Source organism: Mchenga conophoros, linkage group LG7 (assembly GCF_057382185.1).
Source record: "Mchenga conophoros isolate Kocher_MC1m ecotype Shallow Benthic linkage group LG7, M_conophoros_male_GT1.1, whole genome shotgun sequence".
NCBI lineage: Eukaryota > Metazoa > Chordata > Actinopteri > Cichliformes > Cichlidae > Mchenga > Mchenga conophoros.
Genome location: NC_140532.1, coordinates 35,595,366 through 35,620,469, shown reverse-complemented (window position 1 = coordinate 35,620,469; position 25,104 = coordinate 35,595,366). Strand labels below are relative to the sequence as shown.

The following is a 25,104-nucleotide window of genomic DNA, read 5'->3' as shown; positions in this document are numbered from 1 at the left end:
GGGAAAAATTTTTTTGGTTAGAAAATCTGGCCCACCTTAGTGTGTAATTGAGTAGTCCTGCTATATATGGCCTTTTTCTTCTGTCATTTATGTCAATACATGAAATAAAATACTTTGATCTTATGTTATTAGCTGTTGTTTATTTGCAAAGGTCAGTTATTCTTAACAGGGATGCTAAACATTGCTTATTAGAACTGTATGCAGAGTTTTGAGAAAAGTGTTTTAATAAATATTGTTTATAGATTTTTTATTTATATTTTTATTGTCTGAAAACTATGAGGGTTTAAGTGTTAATAGTTATTTATTATTATTATTATTTATTATTATATATATATATATATATATATATATATATATATATATATATATATATATATATATATATATATATATATATATATTAGATGAGAGAGAGAGGACAAGCTAATCACACTGCACTAAATTTTTACTGCGATGGTTCATTGTTTTGTACATAAGGAAATCTGCTTCTGCTTTTGCATTTTTCACTGAATGTTTGTTCTGTGAATTTGTAATTTAGAGGAAGACTGTTCTTCCAGCAAAGTTTAATTGACCTGTACAAGGTGCAATTTCAGAATTTGTTTGTGCATATTTTGTAAGTTACTTGTTTCATCAGGTGATGAGATAAATACAGATTTTAAAAAAAAGAGAGAACACATGGTCTATTATTTACACCTAACATATAACTGCAACATTGTTTTTACAAAAAAGACTTGAAAGGACTTGAAATTCAAAGTTTCGGACTTGGGACTTGACTTGAAAGTTGTCTGTCTTGACTTACGACTTGACTCTGACTTGCTTGACTTTACTTGAGACTTGACTTGTGACTTGAGGATAAAGACTTGAGACTTACTTGAGACTTGCAAAACAATGACTTGGTCCCACCTCTGGAAATTTGTATTGTCAAGGCTCCCAAATATGCTATGTCATTTCGTATATTAGATGGGAATCTGTGAGGACTGAGTAGGAACAAAGGCCCACCAACCAATACTAACAAGATCTAAGTTGTCACATATAATATAATTTGTTTTCTTGTAGTTAGTTTTAACTATAGGATCAGATCAGTGATATTTTGATTAAATCTAAAATCTTTATCATAGATGATCATCTTTAAATTATTTTCCCCAAGTCTTGGCAATGAGAGAACGTGAAAAATAATTGTTCTAAATTGCATGCATCATAAACTATTTCAGTTTATTCTTTTTTCAAAAAGCTTTTCTTCAAACTAGAACTTAACTACTGTTAAGATTGTTTGTAGCGTTGGGTCTCATCACCAGTGACGCCTCACTCAGAGGGTTAACTTGACTTTTGACATGATTCTTATTACAAAGGCCACTAGAGGGCGTTTACAGCACACGAGTCTAATCATGTTTCAGATAACATTGTAGAATCCTGCCAATATAACATTTAAGTATAAATAAATTATTATTAATAAAAACATATTTAATGTTAATTATAATACACTCATACACTGGCACACATCAATTTACATAACAGAGGGGGAGATACTTTGTCTCTTGTCTTGTAGTCATGAAACATACATATATATGTACATATATGTATGTGTGTGTGTGTGTGTGTGTGTGTGTGTGTGTGTGTGTGTGTGTAATTTTCTCATCTACACGCCAAACATAAAAAAGGATTGAAGGATTTAATGTTAAACATTAGTCCTCAAGAGAGAAAGTCGATTTCACTATGAAATGGCCATCCCACTTCTGCGTTTATGTACACTGTAGTCGGCCCGGGTGTGGCTAAAAAAAAATGTTGGTCTGTGTCCAAAGTGCCCGGTGTTCGTTATAAAGTGACCGTGACAGTCTGCAAGTTAGAGACTCAGACATGTCCAACGCGAAGGCAGCTGCCGTCATCGGGCTGGGAGTGGGTGCAATGCTTATCACACAAGGTGGAGATCCGCTGGGCTCTGTGGGCAGCTGGTACCCGATATGGAGCGAAATGGGCTTACGCGGTGCCCCAGCCCGGGCCTTCTTTTGCTTCTCCGTCGGTGTTCTTTTCTTCGCTATAGGCTGGCTGTACCGGCAGCTCTTCAGTCCTCTGGAACTGCTCAGGTCGCCCGAAGACGTGGGATACGTCGAGGAGGACGGTCGCACCAAAGCGCAGGCAGCCAACGACGCCAGGCGCAGGAGGAAAATCGGGGAGCTCCCACCGGTTTACCCAAACGGCTGGTACCGAGTCCTGGACTCACACATGCTGCAGAGGGGCGAGGTCAAAAGTGTGTCTATTCTAGGTACGATGCATAGTGGTGGTTGGATCACTGCTCTTAACAGGGAATAACAGAAGAAACACAGTTACGTTACAGTATATGGTGTGCAAATGCTAAGTAAAAGAAACAAAAAGCACCAGCAAAAAATAAATAAATCAGATGCTGGTATACGGGCAGGCTGACTAGACAACGTGTTTATTAACAGAGTTGCAGCAAGTTAAAGAGTCATTTAAAGCTGTAAACTTAAAATTAGGCTATATATGTGTTCAATAAAAGTTTGGGGGATATTAAATGTGTGCTAGCAGCTTACTTTGGACTTTGGAAATTGGACAATGATGTAATGACCCTTCGTGACTGTTAAAGTTTAACTCAAAGTTTGATTGAGTGATTAGACTGAGCTTTGTAGGCTTATATGTAGGCTTATTTTTACAGGTGTTTATTCGGCTATGCATGCCTTTCAACAATATCAGAAATTCCATCTGCAGGGCTTTTCCACATAATTTATGGCTGACATAATTTTAATAATGGATAGTTGTTAATGGTTAGTTATTTTTGTCAAAACTGCATTTTTGAATGAGTAAACAAATTGCTGGTTGTTTTCTGGGTGCATGGTGAAAGTGTGGGGTACAGTATGGGGTAAAGTATAAATGCACCAAATTCAGTTTGCCCCCATCATGAGGGATAAGCTGAATTTCTTTTCAAGCAGTCAGGTAAGTGTTACAAGTGCCCGACACAGAATTATTTAAACTTTCATTCTCAGGTGTGTAAAAGAATAAGTGTGATACTTATTGAAGCACAGCAAGTAACATTATTGTCAGACCTTTTAGTTGTTTGCCACCTTTCCAGCAACCCAGATGTTTGCTATCTCATCCAGGTAGGACTGTTGCCAAGACAGACGAAACAAGCTCACATTACAATATTTTTGGAATTCAGGGAATGTAAAAGCATTTCAACACGTTGGCCAGGCCTTTGTTAAGAAAACGGTTGTGCATTATGGTGCTTAGTAACATTTTTTCTTTTACACAAAGGTTCAAGCTTCTCCTGCATGTTTGGTTTGAAGGCGCCTTGGAGACACAGTGTTGCCATTACTGATGTTAATTACTTCACGGCAACATTAGTGCTTTGAAATAAGAGCTAGTTTCTTCATTAATTAATGCGTTAATAATTTTCTTGATTAGAGAATTAGAGAAGAAAACTTTAATGAATGCACATTTTCTAGAGCCTTAGGTTTGTTTTATAATTGTTTTTTATCATTCTGGTAACTTGCAAGAACTCTTCATTTGAATATCTAGTGTTTATTCTTTTTCTAATCCAACACTTGTTTATTATTACATCACATTTTATTATTAAGATCTGTCTTTAATGATAAGGTTTGATGTGTGAGCACTAGCTGACCCCTTTGATCTCCTGCATCAGGTTTTTCTGTGATCAACAACAAGACGGTCTCATCACTGATGGCCTAAAGTTTATGTGTATTGATTCAACCGCTGTTGTGTTTCACTTACAGATTTGTGCTTCTCATGTTGATATGTGGTGGGACTGTTTGATCTCTTCAGAGAGTTTCTTTGAGTTTGAGTTCAAAAGGGTTTCAAAGAGCCTGTCGGGCTTTTTAGGTTTCTGTCACATAGCTTTCAGTAAATGACAAACAAACAGTGTATGAGAGGATTTCACACCTGGAAAAGATATCCACCGGTAAAAAGTGAGACTTGCTCTTGTGGATTCAGCTCACAGTTGTAAATAACAGTCATCTTTTCATCAATTGCTCTTTAAGTGAGTTACACAAGTTAGCAACATACTGTAATCCTATGTTCCTGCCCTGTCTGCAACACCCTTCATAAAGGAAAAGCAAACATCATCGAACAACAGTTGAGTTAGGCTGTTGTGCTACAAAAGTCTCCACCAACTGACTTCACCAAATACAACCTTTCACGTCAGTATACATTTTATTGGATCTTACAATCAGAGTTAGCAAAGCAATCTACTGGTCTTCACATCAAGGTGGAGCTGTAGTTTATTAATGCAATCTTCATTAATGTTCGTGGAGACCTTTTCATTTGTTTGTTCGTTCTGTATTTATAGAACGACTCATTTACTAGATCATTGCATTTTTAGATTTGTATGAGGGTTTGGCATTGTAGAAATACACCGTGCTCAAGGGCTAGGTATGTCCCAGGCCTGCGTGAGTGTGAAGGCAGGCGGACTGAGATGAACAAAAGAAAGCTATTTATTAAAGGCTGATGGCAGGATTGAACAAATGCAAAACACAGAGTACAAAGGAAACTGAAAACTACAACAACTTGAAACCTAAACGTGGAAACACACTAAGGCCAAGAAAACAATGAAGCTAGGAAACAAAGAGGGAGGAATAAAGCTGGAATCTCATATTTAAATGAGATTCAGATTTATTTCTCCCTCTAGAAACTAGAAAGTAAAAAAAAAAAATCAGCACCATAACAAAGCCACGTTATAGCAGCTACTATTTTCATTTCACGCCAATTTGAAACACCACCTGATATCAACCACCACAGACATTTTATACATTCCAATGCTGTCTGCTGTGATTTAACTAATCCCCTTACATCTGTTATATTTATCCTTTGTAAACATGTTTTATCAGAAGAGAGTGTCGCCTCTAGTTGAACTGCACCCAAAAGTGAACTGACATCATAGTTTCTATGACTGGCACTCTGTATATGTTTATGGGACTAGTAACTAAAAGGGATACCATAACACCAATATCAGAAATGATCAAACACGTTGTGACTGTGCAATTATTTTTTAACCCTGTCCATAACAGAGAATCACGTTACAAACTACAAGATGCATTTCCATCGCATTAGCTTGTATTGCTAGAATACTTAAATCCCAAGTCAATTTGCTGAACCAACTTAAATGCATTGCATTGCTAAAAAGATCATTAGAATTAATCCAGGTAAAGCACAAATTTGAAAAAGTTGTTGCACAAAAACAAAACGAAAATAACTGAGTTGAATGGCATTCCTTCAAAAAAGGGAATGAACTTTTATGTTTCACTGGAAAATACATGAAAACAATCATGACAGTTGAAAATAAAAATAAAACATTTTAAACTGTATAGTATAGTAAAAAAAGGCAATATTTTGAAAAACAGTATTTTGAAAAAATTTTGTTTTGAAAACACACATTGAAAGCTCACATGTCATAAGGAGCTCCATATTTTGATATTTGAATGATATAACTATAGCTTCAGATATGCTGATTCCCTAAAGCTGCCTTGAGGTTTATTTTGAAAATATTTCATTTCATTTGATTAACTGGGTGCCTTTATTTCGAAAAACAAACAACAACAACCAACACTATCTGGTACATTTAAATCATCTTTAAAAAACAAAAACACATTTTTTTCATGTCTATAACATAAGAAAAAGAAGCAATTGCAAGGTTTGCAAACATAAAGATATCAAAAAGCTGGAGGTAACGAGTGAAAGAGGCTTTGAAGAGAATTTGGAAAGTATATATGCTAAAAAAAGATAAGCAATTGAAAGGTTTTGTAGCTAAAAGTTTTCTCAAGTAGATGCATGTTGACTGATTGGTTTTTCTACACGTTGGGAATCTTACTGTGAGTACAAGTGTGGCAGGTTATTAGACCTCCTACACACTGCAAGTGTGATGCAGAGCAGTGGTTGCCAATTTGAGAAGTTGCCAGAAACCCACCAGGGTGTGTCAGCATGTTGGAAAACATAATAAGAAGCATACAGATTGTTTTTCTCTAGATAACATACACATTTCTCTACCCATAATTCACACTGGATATATTTTATTTTTCTAACTTCTCTTTTCCGCTTTCTTCCTCACTATATCTTCTAGGTTCAGTTCTCCCTGTAGCCCCTGACATTTTACTCCCCCAAATTCTTTTGACCCAAAAAAAGATTGGCACCCATTCAGGATCTGCATCCTGCTGTGTCTCCCTCCTAACTTTTCTCTGCAGTAATGCATTCACATATTAAATTCTGCTGAGTGTGTCTTTTCCACCGTGCAGTTCTCTGTAGTGTCGTTAAATTCTGCTCTCCCAACAGTCTGGGGGCAACAGTGCAGTGCTGTGTCACCCTTCATCTGGATTATTTGGTGTCTCAGATTCTTTTAGTACCCTGACTAATCACTAGTAGAGCTTGCTCAGCTGTCACTCTATACTACAGTTGCTCAGCTTGCACCAACCTGAGTGCTGTCTGAGCACGACAGATCGAAAGCTCAGCTAAAAATCCAGCAAAGACAGTAGGAAGAGATCTTCTGATCTTGTGTCAATTTAGACATGCACCACAGGAAGCACTTTCCAAGAAGACCTCCACTAGGAACGCCATTTGACCATAATAGGTGTGCACCGTTCCATTTAAAATTTTGTGCCGCAGTAATTCTGATGCAACTGCATTTGATTTTGTTTCAACAAACAAAATAAAGCTCATCAGAATCATTTCAAAGATCATACAAATCTTCTATGGGTGGCATTAATTGTTAATGGAATAATTTAAGAAACACAAAGTTGTGCATTATAAAATGTAAAATCTGGCATAATAATTACTAATTCTGTGTATGGGTTGGGTTGTTTCTTGGAAAATTTGTGTGTTTCTTCGTTAATAAGTGCTGTCTATAATTAGCTATATTGCTCCAAGTAGGGCACTAAGGAACATACTAAGAAGCGGGGAAAAGGGAATATGCTGCAAAGAATGCACGTTTGTTTTTCCTTTCTCTTGAACTGTACAATAAATATGCAAACACTGGTCTGGTTTGGATAAAACTGTACAAAAACTACAGTTTGCACAGTACTGTTATCCACTATGGCCCATTAGTGACAGTTCACAAACCCAGTATTAAAACCTTTCTCTGCTTATAATCATAGGTGAGCAGGTGGCAGTGTTTCGGGGCCACGATGGAAAGGCCTATGTGGTGGATGCCTACTGCCCTCACCTGGGTGCCAACCTTGCTGTGGGTGGACGGGTGTTTGGGAACTGCATCGAGTGTCCATTTCATGGATGGCAGTTTCAGGGGGATAATGGTGTATGTGTGAAGATTCCCTATGCAGAAAAAGGTATTATAATATTGTTATGTCACAGTTCTAAGTAACCTTGAATGTTTGGATAATATGCTCGCTAAGAAACAAAAATCACTATTTTAGAAAACCTACATAAAGAAAGCAAGTTACTGAACATTTCATTGCGATTTGTAATGAGAAGACATTTAAAGCCTTCATAAATATTAGGTCCAAATCTGAAACTGATGGCAGTTTAATCTTCAGATGTGCATGAATATGCTTAGCCAATGGCTTAAAATATTATATAAACTTAGAAGTAAACAGACCAGGGTCAGATGTTATTGGTCAGTTATTAGTTATTGGATTGGATTGGTTATGATTATTGGTTATTGGATGTTATTGGTCAGATGTTAACTGACATGGGTGTAGGGCTGCTCGATTATGGCAAAAATGATAATCACGATTATTTTCACTGAAATTGAGATCACGATTATTTGACGATATTTATTTCGTCCGCCAGAGCTTATATTATTTTTTTACATGCTGTAGTGCCATTTGTGGGAGCATTTCAAGTTGCTATACATCAATACAACTGTTATAGCCCATATTTTAAAAATGTGTATGCATTAAGTCCATAGTAACTACATTAATTGCAAAAAAGTGCAATAAACTACAAAAAAATTGAAAATCGTTTTTGTTTTTACATATATTTCTACTTGGAGAAATTTAAGAGGTTTATCCCTCAAAACTTTAAATACAAAAAAGTTGCAAAAAATAGTTTACAACAACAGGAAATTTATTTTGAGTGTCTTCATAGTTTTATTTTTGGAGATACAGCAATTTTTATATACTGCAGGAAAAACAAAAAAACAATCCTATGATGCAAATTTGCAAAGAATGTGCATGTGCATCAAAATAAACTATTTCCAGCAGTGCAATTCGAGTTCTAAGGCCTACAAGTAAAAAACTACATTTTCCGCAAAAACGACGTCACTTGCGATAGTTCGCGTTGGCGTCTTGTTCAATGTGGGAAGTTCATGATCGGATCGTCAAAGCGTGTTTCTGGAATATTATGTTTTTGTTCCTGCAAGCTCTTTTTATGTAATTTTTGCAAAGCTATATGTGGAAGGAAACCGTGACCGAGGACAAGCTGATGGCATAAGAAGTACGTACAACTCCTCTGGTTTCATATGGAAAAAAATTTATTGTGCTAGCTTAGCGTTCAGGTTCTACAGGGATTTAAAAATAGTTACACAAAATGAGCATGCTGCTCTGACCGGCTTTAAAGGTTTAACAATAACAATGTATTGAATAATGACTTTAAAAAATAATATAAAATAGTGTGCAAATACTGATAACAGCGCAAATGTTTGCAATATAAGAAATAAATGAAAAATGTGAACTTTGCAGTGTTGCTCTGTGGTGCAGCTACGACACCATAGCAAAGTTTACACACTGTGTCTACTTGATCCACGTCTGACTCCGCGAAGCCATAATGTTTCCACACCACGTTTTTTTTTTTTACCTCTCTTTTCAACCAACGGCAGTCCACTCCTCTCCAAATAACTTCTGCTTAGCTTTCCGAGCTTCCCTCGGGTCCTCTTAATTGTTGTGACGCGTGTTCGAAATGCAGAGCAGTGCGCTTGATTTGCCACATGGAGCAGCGCGAGAGTAAAGCATGAGGGAGGGGCTAATAATCGGCTCAGTCATTTTTAATGATCGTTGAAAGCCCAGATCGTAATCGTGATTAAAATTCGATTAATTGAGCAGCCCTACATGGGTGTACAGAATAGAGTAAATCCTGATTAACCCTCTACTGCATAGCGTTGCCCTGAGGCAACAAACCACATTTACATGCCTTACGGTGGCCCTTCAAAAAAAAAAAACAACTTTTTTTTTTCAAACAATGCTACCAGGCACATCTCTTTCCAAGAAAATGATGAGTTGAAGGAGGTGTGACTTTGATTTGGGGGGGTAGGGCCCCTTTCTGCAAGCTGCACTACATGAGAGACATCTCCATTAGGAGGCAAGATAAAGATCACTATTAATATAAATGTATATTAAAATATACTTGTATGTGCATGAATATGTTAAGAAGCATATTTGATTGTTTGTTCTACTTTTTTAAATCTATTTATACTGTAAAACTGTTCATTTTCATTCGTTGCCTCAAGGCAACACTGCGCAGTTAGCCCAATTTTTTTCAGGCAATATAATGCATTTGGATATGTGTGTAGAGATGTGTTTGTGTGCATTTATATGATCATAGTCAATGTTTTTTACTTTACAATCTACTCATAATTACAGGACATGGATGTAAAAACTTTTTATGCAAGGAAACCAAGGGAATGTGCACTTTCTGTCCTCAGAAAGTGAGGACAGTGAGCTTTCAGGGAGTGACAGTGAAGTAGAGGAGTGGATCCCTGAATGAGGTTTGAGGGACACTTAGGAGCTCAGGGGTCAGTGGTCAGTTGGTAAAGTAACTGTCTGTGTGTGTGTTAGTGCCCACATAGTAAGCAGGTCTGGCCAGGATCTGGTATCAAGCCGGCACTTTGAGTAATCTGGCAGAGTAGAAAAGCGCTACATAAAAATCAGTCCATTCACTATCTGAACAGAGTTTCGGCATGTTACTTTTGCACTGTTTTGCATGTTCTGGCACATGTTGTTATTGCATGGCTTGATTAAGGTACACATTATGCTGACATCTGGGGCCAGAGCTGAAACCGTTCTGGGCCAGCACAGGGCCAGCAGTGTGTCTACAACTGGCCCGTGGCTGCACATCACCTACAGATGGCCCACATACCGCAATGAATAACGGCCCTTTGGTGGCCCAGATCAGGTTTGCCAGAGGTAATCCACACATGGGCCAGCACAGAACGACCAGGGTGTCTGAAACTGGCCTTGTGCTGGCCCATGTGTGGGCCACCTCTGGCAAACTAGGTCTGGGCCACCAAAGGGCCGTCATTCTTTGCGGTATGTGGGCCATGTGTAAGCATATTGTGTGGGCCTGATCCCTGCCATACCAATATTGCTGTGTGGGTGTCAGTGTGTGTGGTCATGTATTACTTATTGTTGTGGGGACACAAATTTGTTTACACACTCATATTGTGAGGTCTCGCCTACTTTATGGGGACAAATTGCAAGGTAAATCATTCAATTTTAGGGTGAAGGCTTGAGTCAGGGTTAGGGTAAGGTTCAGGCAGGGACTTGTGATGGGTAGAGTCAGGATAAGTGTCCAGGAAATTAATGTAAGTTAATGTAACGTCCCCAAAAGTGATGGAAACACAACGTGTGTGCGTGCGCGCACGTGCATGGGGTTAGGGTCAAATGTTGGATGTATTTTGGTGTTTTATTGTTTTGTGAAATGTTTACATTGTTTATTTATGTGTTCATCCTTGTTGTACTAATACAACTTATTATAGAATAACTTGGCATTTTACTACCTTTGTTGCACAGTGTTGCCTTGAAGCAACAAACTAATATCTGTTTAGGGGGGGGCAGGGTGTCAAATTTTATGATTGATATATTATTAGGGATCCTAAAGCTCCCCCAAAATAGGGAGAAATATTTTTTTCCCCCAAAATTAAAAAGTCATGCAGTAGAGGGTTAAAGGGGTTGTGATTTAGTCTGGGGTTTCATTTGTCCATCAGTGCCTGATTTTGCCAGCGTGCGCAGCTGGCCCAGCTGTGAGGTCAACAAGCAAATCTTGGTTTGGTTTCACTGTGATGGAGAAGGACCTCAGTGGATCGTCCCTGAGCAGCCGGAGATCACAAATGATGAGTGGGTCTATCGGGGGAGAACTGAGCATTTTATTAATGCTCATATACAGGTATGGTTCATACATCTGAGTGGAAATGTATGGAAACTTGTATCTTCTCTTGTATCTTCTCTGTTTGTCACCTATTAGAGATAGGTGACAAAAAGATATAAAGATATTAAAAATATAATGACATAATGTTTTTCAGTGGCAGAAGCAAGCTTCCATAAGGAATTCCAAGTCACTCTATAAATAAAATGTATGTTGTGACAAAAAACTAATCTATCTTCTAATGATTTGTATGTCAGTAGTGTACACTGTCTTTAGGGTAGTGTTTCTATATCCATCCGTACATCAGTTACCTTCAATTTAGCATCAGTTTCCTTTTCATGGTCACTCCTCACACACTGCAATGAACCATGCATTGTTGATATTTATTCAGATTGGTTCTGATCAGAAGCAAAGCTACAAGCTTTTCATCTCCCTAAAACAACACTTGTGCTAATACTAAGATATCTCTAGAGTATACTAAGGTGTCACGATCCTGGGTCTTATGACCCAGCGTTTTGGGTTTTAGTTCATTTTGATGTTTATAGTGTATGTTTAAGCTCATTAGGTTTTCTATGTTCATTTGCTTATTATATTCCCCTTGTGTTTTCAACCCTTGTGTTAAGTCTCCCTTATCCTTTATGTGTTTCACGTCTGTTTCTTATGTTGTTAAGTTCATGTAGTCATGTCAGTGTTTCATTGTTTCCTATTTTATTTTGAAAGAGGTCCTGTGCTTCTGTGTTTTGTTTTACTCTTCCCCTGTGGCGTCATTATGTCTACTGTGCCTTTCTGTCCCATGTTTCACGTCTCTATGGCTGTGTCCCAATTCAGGGTCTGCACGCTTGAAGTACGCGCACTACGCGTACTACGTACAGTGCGTACTATAAGTACGAGTAGTGCGGAAGTGAGAGGCTTGTGAAATGGGACGGTCTGGCCTTCGTTGCGCTGTTCAGGTTGCCTAGCAACCATGATACTAACCGCAAGAAACGCAAGATAGTATGACATAAATGAAGGAGAAAAAATGTTTTGTTGGTGATTCATTTTTGTCATGACATAACTTTGATTAGTTGAGTATCTGAGGCTGAGACCACGGGACTGTAAAACATGATTGTTGGGCTTCATTTCTGTACTGAACAGTCAGTTCAAGAGTAGTTAGTAAATAACAATTAGCTCTTGTTGTTCATGAGACTAAAGTCATCTCACTGTGGTAATGTAAATATAATATGACCAATATTATAGTATTGTCACATTATTATGATATATATATATATACACATATGTAGAGGCTGAAAGTACAAACATCACTAATGTCACATAACTTTGCCGACATGTGGGCAACAGCAATGTTTTAATGTTCTTCGTTATTAAACATTCGCACATAAATAAGTGACGTCATATTGAGTACTTACTATTGACAGTTCACTCTTAGGCCGCTCCCTTCTGCCGTATTTTGCGGCAAAATTATCCACACCCACCGCCGCGCTATGAATTGTGGGATATATGGGACCACGAAGCGTGCACCGGACCACACTTGATATTTGGGGAAATCGACGGCGCATTTGAAGTATGCATTTGAAGTACACTTCGAATTGGGACAGCCGTCATTGCGTGGCGGTGACGTAATCACACTTAAAATGCGTACTTCAAGCGTGCAGACCCTGAATTGGGACACAGCCGTTGTTCTGTCTCCACAGTCGGCTAAGTTTACATGTTTTGAGTTCAGTCAGTGTGTTTCCTTTTTTACTTTTACAGTCTGTCCTATGTTAATGTTTCTAGTTTTGCTTCCCTTGTCTCATCCTGCGTAATTACTCCCAGCTGTGCTCTCCTCCTGTGGCTCATTATTTAAGCCCTGTGTTTTGTCAGTGTTACGTACTCCATCATAGCTGTGTTAGTCGCCCTGTGTTTTCATGTATGATTTAGTTGTAGTTTTCCCAATTTCTATTTGTTCTTTGTTTCCTTTCCAAGCCTGCAATAAAGCAGTGTTTTGAGTTCATTTTTGTCTCAGTGAGTTTTGCATTTGGGTCCTTCTCTTGCCTGCACACAGCCAAAACATGACAGCAAGGCATTTATGCATTTCATGCAGTATAGTCAATACATGTTCTTTCTTGCAATCTTTGAATATATTTAAGGGACTTTACATGTATCTTAGAAATCAACAGACAGAAACAATATACCACATGCTAGCATTTTATTTTTTTTGCTAATAACTAGTTGTCTTCTCTTCTGTGTAGGAGATTCCAGAAAATGCAGCGGACATAGCTCACTTGTCGCACCTTCACACTCCAAGCATGCTCAGTGGAGCAGATCTACGTTACACCAATAGCAAAATCTGGGAATTTGTGCAACATGACTGGAAGGTAAACTGGAAACACTAAACTAAATTTGATGTTCCCGTTATCCACTAAGGTGAATATGTTCGCTGTTATACCTGCAACTTTTGATTTTGACACTGTTTTTCACTGTGTGTCTTGAAGGTTGACTGGAAACCAGAGTCAGAGCCTAACAAGCATTGTTCTCAGATGTTTGTGAAACATGCACTTAGAGTGTTTGGATGCCACTGGCCTCTTCTGGATGTTTCTGTTGTGGCGAGACAGGTACAGTACACCAGGAATGCCATTTTTTAAACAATTCCCTATGATTGATTGTACATTAAACTGGCACAAATCACTGGTCTTGTCTATAAATTTTATTCAAACTAGATATAACCAAAATAAATCATGCTAGATCTGTAAGCGTCCTTTTAAATTGGATGAGAAGTACATTTCAACAATAAACATTATGTTTCACAGTGCAGTAACAGTACAGTTTGCTGTCGGCATTGTAACAAAACCGGGTTTGACAAAGCTTCCTGTAATCTCTAATGTCGAACATCACTGGCCTGATCAGCCTGAGAAAAATGGTCGTTTTTGCTTAAGCAAAAAACACAGCACAGTGTGACTTTTTGCCTTGCTGCGTGAGTAAAAAAATGATATGCAAGTGTAGCCTGAAACCACTAATTTCCCTAGGTTAACCACAAGGCTGCAGAGGGAGCTGGATCATTTACACGCAACACAAATGTTGGAAGCAGGATATGTTTACTGTGGCCAGCAGTGGGAGATCGGCAGCAATATAATATGAGAGGCAGGCATTATTGAGCTTAACCATGCATGTAAATGTGTTTTTCAAGCATTAATTTCTCATGAACAGACTGATGCTTTTTTGGCATTTAATTATCTGGAAATAAGGCTTGATGTTAAATGATGCAAAATACATTTTTACTACAGTAACTGCTAGTGAATCTGACTAAATGAATGAACCCTAAGTGTATAGATATGCTTATCAGGAAAAGTTGAAAACTTTAAATTGTGCTAATATTACATGTTTATCTTTCAGGTTGGCCCAGGAATAGTATTTCTGCTGTTTGACCAAACTTTCTTGGGCCGGGGTGTAATCATGCATTGTGTGACTCCTGTGGAGCCTCTGTTGCAGTGTGTCACTCACACCATTTTCTATCAGTCTAATATCCCACCTGTGGTGCCCAAGTTCATCCTCAAAGTGGAGTGCATTCAGGTGCAGTACCATTATCTTTTATGATAACTATAACACAGGCTTGTTTACATATAATTTATGCTGCCATCATTTGACCCTTATCTATCTATCTGATAAATGGATTGGCTCTTATATGGCACTTTTCTGTTGTACTTGAGAACTCATTGAGGCTCATTTGCCCTTTAACACAAGCACTTGTTTCTATGTCAAAGTTCTTTCTATCTTACATTCATACTCCAATGAACACATCAGGAATAACATAGGTTTTAGCATTTTACTTTGGCAGGCAGACTGGAGCAACCAGGGATTCAACCACCAACCTTACAAATAGTAGATGAACTGCTCTAACTCACTAAGTTTAAGGCAGTATCATATAATGGCTTTTGCTGAAAGGCAAGCAAAGAAGATGATCCCCTCCCCCAAAATAGACACAAAACAAAACAGATCCAACACTGTTCCACTAACATGACAGATTGGAGCTGATTAAAACATATAGGATTTTTAATGATTTTGTCCTGGATGACTTTTATTATCTTCTATATCTTGCTGCACTGAGCCTTAATATCTTCAACTTTCCTCTACGTCACACATGTTAGCCAAAGTGATAAGAGACAACTTACCTGCACTTTGATTGCTTAGTAGCAAATGTTCCCTCTTGTTTTCACATGTGTGTGGACATGTGTATAATAATGTATAAGAACTAATAACTGATCTCACATCAGTGAAATGCAGCTCCTATCTCAGCTTCCCCAGCTGCAGTCTTTGATACTGGGTTACAAATCCCCCTGTGAAAATGACAGAAACTATATTTAAGTTGAGCTTCCAGAGACAGTAGGTACTTTTGGCCAAAAGATGGCAGTAACTTACAGGATGGATGCAAACAAGGAACGATTCTTTATAGGACCAAATACTAAATTGTAAGGTGAGAGATCGCTTTCCTTTTAGTTCACTTTTATTGTCCATTTTCTAGATTTCACTTGGCAAGCACTGCTTGCCTTGCATGCCCCACTTACTCTCATCTAACACCCATAGTTTGTTCAAACAAGGGTTTCCCCCCCATCTTTTAGTCAATGGGTGAGCTATTATTCACTGGTTTGTTCCATCACATTTAAACTTTTGTTGTTTATCTTTCATTTCATATATCAAAACTGCAATTTATTGCTATTTATTAGTGAGATATACCCCAGTGCTGCTCTAACTTGGAGAGATCACTGTGCACATTAACCTCCCACTCTGCCTTTGATTAAATTCAGCCTCCACATTATCACGAGAAGTAACACCACAGTCACGGATAAGGTGTGAATAATCCTCATTAAACCTGATAATTAGCTTGGTGATAAAGACACATAGTTGCACTTTAACAAGAAATAATAGTAGGCTCAAAATACTTTGGGAAAAGTTGTCTGGTTCTTAAAATGTCTAGACTTGTCCTCCATTAAGATTTTCTAAAAATATTCAGACAAAATACTTTGATTAGCTAGATACATAGTTTAATTAAAAACAAACACAAGATAAAGGAAGATGATTGCACAGTTTCATGTTCCAAGCTTATGTTTTTAGATTAAATTTTTTTTTCTCCACTTGGTATTGACAGCAGTGGAAGGGCGTTCTCACTGAAATGTCAGCAGCTGACGGAGTTACTATGGAGTGACATTTAATGAGCAGCACTTCACAAAGAAACCCCTGCTGATAAAGTATTGTAATTTAATGCAAAAAGACACCAGTATAGTTTTCATTATTTAATTCTTGTTATACTTCAGTGAAAATCTGTTCCTTTACAAATTGTATTCAGCTGGGCTGCTTCATTATCATCAAGGACAAGTTGGATATTGTTAAAAATAAAAATGTTTGAAGTAGGCTTAAAACTTTTACTGTATAAAAATCTTATAATTATGTTTGATATTTAGTGCTGTCCCGTGACTCTCTCTTGTTTTTGTTTTGTCTTCAGTTTGAGCGTGATGTGATGATCTGGAACAATAAGAAGTATGTCTCCAAGCCTCTTCTTGTAAAGGAAGATTCAGCCATCCAAAAACACAGGCGCTGGTTCAGTCAGTTCTACAGTGAGAACAGCCCACGGCTGCAGTACCAGCGTGACAAGTTGGACTTTTGACCTCCCCGAACCACAAGAGGAGATTTAAGCAGAGATTATCAGGTCAGAGTACATTAATCTGACGCTTTGGACGAAGGCGTTCACCAATCATTTGTATTTGTTGCTGATGAAAAGGGGAGCCAAGAAGCCTGGCAAGTTTAAGCAATTTAGATATGCATTTTTTTGTAAAGGACTCAAACCTTGTCTTGTTAAAGACCTCTTTTTGGGGTATTTTTGATGTGTGTAATTTTACTTTCCAGCCTTATAAAATGCCTGAAGTGCCACTGAGATTTCACAAACATCTAAACAACCAATACCCTGACACCAGAAATCCCCTATTGACTGTTTGATTGTCAAAACTGTTTTACTCTGCACCAGGCCAACTATCTATAACATAAACTGTGAAACATATACATAGATATCCCAATATTTGCTCTTGACTAAGGGACTTTCTCTGTTTTGTTGTTTTTTAGTCTGCCTGTAGTTTGAGATCATAGGAAAGGCTTCCTTCTTCTGCCTCAGAATGCAGTTATTACTTCTTCTCCCCTGTTATGCTCTTATGCCTCACACTGTAAATTTACATCTTTAATGTGTACTCAACCTTGGCTGTGTTTGACCTGCAGGTGTAAGAGCAGGCGTGTTTGTTTTTTAAATGATTTCTCAGGTTACTCAGCAGCCAGCTGACAACAGTCTCTTTGTTTCAGTGGTGTGACACGACAACTTAAAAGGACCATGCAACAATTTTTAAGTCTTATTTTATTTTATTTTATTTTTCAACCAAGAGGAAGCCTCTGAAGTTGGAGACGAAGGCAATGCAATGTGTCAACAACTGCAATACCTCTAGTGGCCACTTGAGGCTGGCTCCAAACATAATTCAATCCCTACAGACTCCTGTGTTGAAACCTTGTTTACAGCCTGATTAAAAAAAAAAAAAAGGTTTCTGCCTTTATTTTGTAGCACTTTAAGGTGTGTGCATTACACCTGTGTTGTCCATAGAAGCAACTTGCTAACCAACCTTGCTAGCATTAGCATTAAACTGAACTATCAGAGGTTCGATGAGATGACTCGAATTAGCTAAGGTGAAGCCAGGTAGACATCTAGCAGTTATGGTCACCTGTGTTCGCATAACATTAAGCCTCAGAACAAAAATATTTGCACCCTCCATACAGTTGTCATTAAGATGAATATTTGATAGAGACCAAAATAAAATTTAGCAACAGGCCAAAAGTATGTGTCATAAATCCAGGCATTTTAGCTTCAATGTCTATGGGAATCTATTTATTTTTGGAGCTCAGAATTGCAGGTTTTTACATTTTGTTCTACATTTCTTTGTCTTGGAAGCTGCTGCTTGAAAACAAATCAGTTTTTGGTCTGTGTGCTATTTCCCTTCAAAACAACACTACTTGCTCTGGCTACATATTTGCACAGTTTTCCAAGGTACTGCTTGTCCTGCTTAGTAGGACCCATGTCATCATCTGCTTGTTGGTTGTATGGCTACAAATGATTCTTTATGACTCCAGTTTTGTGAAATATTATGTCATTCATATGATGACTTGGTTCCCATAAACATCTGAGAAAACCTTACACCTACTAAATGCTCGTGCCAGAACTGCTGCTTGTTGTTTATTCCTGGACAGTTAGCATGCAGTCATTTTTTTCAGTGAGAGAGAAGAGGACAACAAACAGCTGTTAGACAAACACACAGAGGTGAAATGGAGCTCTGCAAGCAGCTCTGACCTTTTCCACCTACATGTGCTCATGTGATTCTTTGTTGATATGCAAATCATGATTATAGCAGGCATTGAAATATTCATTGTTTTTTTTTAAGAAAATAATTGTTCATATATATAATGCATTGCAAATGATGAAGTGATCATATCGGTGTGATTTGATAATTGCAATTTATAATGCACTGTCACAAATGCTTGCTGCTGCACATTTGTTTTAATGTGATAAGACACTGATGCTCAATTAAATTTAGGATATTTTTTAAGATTGTGAAAGCAGATAGCTCTAATACATAGAATGCTAATATTTATACTTATATTATATTATTATTATTATATTATATAGAATATTACACTTGGGTGTTTAATTAATCTGGGCATATGTTCCCAATGTAATCACTGATGACTGCAGTACTGTGAGGAGTCTTTACTACACACTATGGTGTTTAACTGTATAAAGGTTATAATAATGTCTTATTGCATTTGCCGATGTGGCTTTCTGCACTTTTAATTTCTGTTGGATTGCATTAGATGAGAGAAGACACATTTCAAAGCAAACAAGCAGCAATGTTAAAGCACAATAGTTGTTAAAATATCAGATAAACTGCTTCCTACCTTCTCAGTTTTAACATGTGCTTTGTGCCTGTCTAATCTGCAGATGTGATGTTTGTATAAATATGAAACTCATGCATTTGTGAACCGGCAAAAGCTTTCAGTTGCAGTGAATATGTTAGTATGTTAAATTGAGCATAATGCTGAAATGTTCACTGTTCTTCTTGGCCAGTGACACTTCTCTGAGGTGCACATTATTTCTTAGCACTCCTTATCTGCGAATGTACTTTTCTTATCTCAGTTAGAGGTGGGAAAACTGTGTTGCTCTCCTTATACTAAAGCATTACATCAGTAATTGGCCCGCTTAGTGCAGGAAGAAAGTAGACTTGCCATAGTCGACTTTGTGCTAGAGCTGTGTTGCCTGTATTAAAATCTTATTAATGAAGGATGGCTGAAGCAAAAGTGTTTGACACTGAGGAGGAAGGTGTTATTACACTGGAAGAAGATCAACAGTCATCTACAGAGGAAGCTTATTTCAGAGAAGTATACAAATCCAACGGAGAAAAAACAGAAGATGTAAGCGACTCAGTGATAAAGCCTCTGCTTGGGTACAAACATCAGGACAGCAGTGACAAGAATCACAAAGCAGGCGCACAAACAGCGACAGATGGGACTGACCAAAAGACATCTGTTCCACAAGAGCTGGAATTGGCTGGCAGGGATCAGCCAGGCTGCAGTGAAAGTGTCAGGAGTTTGTGCAGTGACAGCAGTCGGCACGAGTGCCCCATCTGCAGCGAGCTGTTCGACTCGCGCGGCGATCACAGTGTCACCTTACTCAACTGCAACCACAAAATATGTCACCGCTGTACAGATGCCATCATGAGCCGGGCCAAGGACACCAGCCGGCTTCAGTGCCCCTTCTGTCGACAGACCACCCCTTTCCCTGAGTGGGAGATTTGGAGACTTCAGGAGGAGTCTTACAGTCACGGCACATATGAACCCGGACCGGCCCTCAGCATCAGTTCAGGTCCTGAACTTCAGCCTGCGCCAGCACCACTGTTATGTTGTTTCACTCTGGAGAGGCAGCTGGAGGCTGACACATGCAGAAATATATGCGGATACTGCTGTAACCCTTCCTGTCTGGTTGAAGTACTGAGAGCCAGGTACTTCCTGTGCTTCCTGCTCCTCCTACTGGTAATGCTGGGCTGTTTTCTGTACATGGTCCTCCCACTTAAAATGCTGTCCATATTTTAGATGAATGAGTTCTAAGTGTGACCTGGCAGTGAGATATTTCTCATGCGCTTTGATTGACATTTGAAATATATTCCTCTGGCTTTTCCCACATTAACGAGGGAGCATGGACATTTATCTTTTCTTCTCCAGATTTCAGATGTCACCTGTTCCTGTTGATTGATAAACCTCACTTATTGTCTTCAAATTCATGGTGCACAGCTCTTTATTCTAAATAGATTTCCAATTTATAGATGGCACAAGTTCACTTGACTCCTAAATAATGTCAACTGGAGGTCTGCATGAAGAATTACGTTTTACCACTGTAATAGTTCATCTTACGCCACATTTAAAATATCTCTAAAACTGAAAGCATCCAATCTGCTGTCAGCTTGTCAACCTCCTGACTCTTGTTTTCTTTGAAGAGTGACACAGCTTTGCAGGATTTGGTGCTACAGATAACAGAGGTTTGACTTTGAATCAAAACTCCTATCTTATCTTTCTGGGTCTCATATTGACCTATTTCTCATTACAACATCTAGGATGTTCTGTGCTGTTACTGCTGCATATTATTAGCAACAAAAAACCCAGCTTGATCTCCTTTCCAACTGCACATGAAGGAAACCTGTCCCTACAATTTAAGCCTGTTTTTCTTTTCTTTTTATTATTATGCTTTGTAGTAGATGTACTTGCACTCAAAGATTTGTTTCTATGTATCTGTGGAAAATGTGTGTATTATCTTGATTTTTCAAGTGAACTGTTAAAAAACAAAATAAAACCTTGCAGCAGTCGGTGTTTCAAACATCAGTTGTGATGTGCAAAAGTTTGTCCACCCAACTTTGTTTTTTTTAAACTTTGTACTTTTATCCTAACATTTTTTTTATCTTCCCTATCGTGTCCTGACTTTCACAGTTTCCATTACCTGGTATTTTTTCATAACATTTCAAACAGTGGAAAATGTCAGGCTGCCTCCTGAAATGGCTTTGACCCACTGAAACATGGACAGAGGGCATCTGGGGGTGTGCTGTAATGGACTGGACTGGCAGTTAAATGGAGCTTTTCTACGGTCACCACTCAAAGTAATCTAGACTACAAGCCTCATTCGATCATAGATTCATAAAGTGCTTTATTCTGTACACTTTAAGCACTTTGTCTGCCTCATATTCATGGGCACTGATGTAATGAAATGTGTAGAAGATTTGTGCATGCAGTCTTTGGCTGGGCTGCAGGAGGTTGAAAGGAGTCCTTGTCATGTGGGAAGATACTTGTTATGCAGTAATTTTTAGGTGGGTGGCACATCAATAAGATTTGGCCATGATTACAAATTGCTATCCTCTTTGGGTGTCAGCCAAAATACAGTTCTCAAATGATGTCAAATGTTATAAAAAGCTACTTTCGGCTACTCCTTTTAATCATAAGGGCTTTACCACAATGGATAGCTTGACAGATAGTGTCACCTGCTTCAAAATGTATTATCATGTAATAAAGTTTTCCCTTGATTGATGTGTTTTTCCTTATAATTTACATGAAATAGCATATCTCTTTCTTCTCTTGAGTCTGTAATAACATGAATGCTTGTTTTCCTTATCCCGATTCTCTCCTGACTTGGTGGACTGTCTCCGTTTTAGAATCACAAATTTGGAGCAAGCAGGCCTCTCTAATGTGTAACAAAAACATTGATCCATATCGATCCAACTCTGAGCCCTCACACAGGGCTTTGCAGCATGTTAGGAGCAGAGCTGGAATCTAAAATTCGTAAGAGTCTCTGTGTTCTCTGCAGCATCAATGCTTCAGCTCGGCATCAGGACAAGCGAGCGAGCACCGAGTGGGCTCACACATCTATAATTTATGCAAGGACTTCACACTACATGAGAAACGCATCAGATAGGCAAGCATCCATCTGCAGATGACTCATTTAGGCGACCCATTTCAAAGGCCTCACTGGCTCTGTTTATATCAAAGAAACATCAGAGCAGGACCTATTTCACGTCTCGCTTCAATCAGATAATGTGGGCGCCATATTAAAAGCGTCCAACTTCTACAGACAATTGTGTTCTGCAAAATGCTGCTCCATCACTTCTCATTTATGGTTCTTCGCAGCATTCAGCTTCGACATGTTCACGTCAGAGCAAATGTGTTCTGAAAAATGCTCTCCTGAAACACTGCCACACGGAGTCATGCGCTAAAGCATGTAGGAGTTCAAGTGCGACATCGGTTTCTGTCTTCTGCTTCATTTCCTCTTTATGGGTTTCATAAATGAGAGATTTGTCATTTAAAAGCACTTTGAAGATATAACGCGAGTATAGATGACACTATAGCAAGAAAGGTTTTATTCTCATAAGCGCGGCTGTAAGTGGCTGAAGATGGTCCTGGATTTGGTGTCATTTTTAGTTCTTTGTTGTATTATTGAGTTTGAGATTTTGACTGGGTTTTCTGTTATTTTAAGTGTTGATTCATATATTTGCTTGGTTGAATTGTGGGTTCAGATTTTGCTATCTTTGTAGAAATGTTGAGTTCTTGTGATGCTGTTAAGTCTTTCATTTCTCCTTTCATGTCATGGTTTTCCAGATTTTGTTTTGTAGTCTTGCATTTTGGCTCATGTTTTCATTCTTATTCTAGTACAATGAGGGTTCTGATTAAATGGAGTTGTAGATTCTTGTTTAGACTGTTTACTGTCCTAGTGTTAGTTTTCAATTTCTTGACTTTTATTTAGCTTCAGCTCCCTAAATTAAATTTTATTTCCCTCAGTTCCTTCCTCTATTTCTCTGTATGTCGCTTATTCTGATAGTTTTATCTGCAGCAATCTGTAAAAAATAAAAAATAGAAGAGGCTATGACACACTTTGGGGCAGCAGTTCAGCCTGCGGTGCTGGTGACCTTGTCAAATTGATGCAGTTACTATATGAATGCAACACCATGAAATACCATCTAGAAAGTGTCAGATTGGCAACAGCTTCATTTTTCAACATGACAATGATCCCAAACTCGGATCACTGAATTGGTCATGGATTGGCCTCCCCAGTGGCTGGAGCTCGACATTTTTGAAGCAGTGTCCTGACAAGGCAGCCAATACCCAGAGAAGAGCTTTGAATGTCCTTCAATGTATTTTCGAACTTGTTAGAATTGTACAACCTGTGTCTTTCCCTTGTAAACTGTATTTCCATGTACATTTGCACGTTTCAATAAGCTGCTGCACCTATTTCCCATTTTACTTGCAAAATATACAGAAATAAGAGGTGACTCAAGACCTTTGCAGAGTATTTTACTTTGCATATTCACTTTGTATTTTACTCTCATACATAAATGAAAATGAAGTGGGAAGGTAAATAAGTAGAACATTTAATGAAAAATAAAAATGAATAAGGGATATCAACATATGTCACATTTTATTTTAATTGATGCCTAATTTATTTTACTGTTATATTTGTTGCATCTAATTAAATATTTATTTATTTATTTAGCAGTAGTTGTCCTCCTGTAACTCCTTTCGTGTATTCGTGTGATTTTAATGATAAGCATTTTTGTTTCATTCTGGCTTTAAAACAGACACATACACACACCCATATACGCACAAAATATCCTTTCCTCACAGTGCAGAGGACAGTGTTGGTGTTGTATGGGTCTGTGTTACATCTGTGTGGGTGGGTGGCTTAAAGTGTGAACTCGGGGAGTGTGTACATGTGCGTACACTTCCACGTGGATTTTCACATATGTGAGGAAAGCTTCATACTATGTTTAAACGCCTGTGATGCTCTTTGTGTGCTCGGCTGCATGCACTTCTTGCAATGGCCTCGCTGAGCTGGGGAGTCTTTATGAAACTGTGTTGAGCTGCTCCAGCAACACACAAAACAACTTGTTATATAATTGCTGCAGAGCAGACTTGTCCGGCTTTATTGATGTGTTAGCATTGTGGATGAGTGGGCTGGAAAAGAGACACAGGAGGGTTCATCTAATAAGAGGCCTTCATGCCATCAGGGCCGTACAATAAGTGGTGAGATTAACAGTAACTGGCTGTGGCAGCAACACCAAGACTGGAAGAATAATCATTAGATGTTTTGTTCAACGTTATTGTTTCTTTCAATTGTCAGTGCTTTGATCATTTGCTCTTAAATATGTGGCAGACACACTGAAAGCAGTATGCGGTCAGGCTTTTTGTTTACTCGCCTCAATTTGGAAAACGATGTCTGAAAATGGATCTGTCCAGGCTGAGCTCCAGAGGGACACTATGTACCAAAAATCCTGGACTCTAACACACTAGTCTGTCAATAATTCATAGTAATTCTCTTTTCTTGAAAGGTTTATGACTACAAAAAGATTTCTCCCTTTGGAGCTACGGTATTGATTTGTTACCTATGGGGATGTTTCCTTCCTCTGCCTCCAGTCATTTTTTTGTGGTTATTATTTTTTTTTGCCACTATTTTTGTTAAAAATGTGTCACTGTTCAGTAATAACTAAAGATTTTTGGATTTTGGGAAACCCAAAGGATTTTAATTTGAAAAACATCCTATATTTTATAAAACATATATACATTGAGCTCCTGTTCTTTAAAGATTAATGTTGTTATGAAAGTTGTGTGAACTGAATAGCAACTGGGAATAGTGTGATGAAGAAACATGTTTCAAATTCGTTCAGAGTACTGCTTTGTGTGTACAGCAGTGTAAAGACTTATGTGGGTGTACATACACCTATCATCCACAACAATAAAACCACTAACAGGTAAAGATTGTAACACTAATCATGTCATTAAAAAGGCTACTGTGAATCCTTGGGTCATGGTATTTATATGGACCTTGATACATACCGCCCTTTAAACTTATTTTAAAAACCAACAAACAATATTAGAGAGAAAACCCCAAGGATCAGTCAATTCTCTACAAGCAAGCACAGGCACAGACCTCTGGCTCTGGGAGGGGCAGCCATCTGCTGTGGTTGG

General features: G+C 38.3%; 1 protein-coding gene across 1 annotated transcript; it reads left to right on the top strand.

Moving 5' to 3' along the window:
• Positions 1 to 1,810: 1,810 nt before the first annotated feature.
• On the top strand, positions 1,811 to 19,393 carry LOC146570560 (cholesterol 7-desaturase nvd). The gene is made up of 7 exons (XM_085279068.1): positions 1,811 to 2,260; positions 7,110 to 7,298; positions 10,892 to 11,070; positions 13,278 to 13,403; positions 13,521 to 13,640; positions 14,419 to 14,595; positions 16,523 to 19,393. The coding sequence occupies exons 1-7, from the start codon at positions 1,855 to 1,857 to the stop codon at positions 16,682 to 16,684; spliced, it is 1,359 nt and encodes a 452-aa protein (XP_085135194.1). The 5' UTR covers positions 1,811 to 1,854; the 3' UTR covers positions 16,685 to 19,393.
• Positions 19,394 to 25,104: the final 5,711 nt, after the last annotated feature.

Coding starts and splice junctions, on each gene's coding strand:
- LOC146570560 (XM_085279068.1), top strand. CDS start 1,855: ATGTCCAACGCGAAGGCAGCTGCCGTCATCGGGCTGGGAGTGGGTGCA. Junction 7,299..10,891: donor GATTCCCTATGCAGAAAAAG/GTATTATAATAT, acceptor TTTGTCCATCAG/TGCCTGATTTTGCCAGCGTG. Junction 13,404..13,520: donor TTGTGCAACATGACTGGAAG/GTAAACTGGAAA, acceptor TGTGTCTTGAAG/GTTGACTGGAAACCAGAGTC.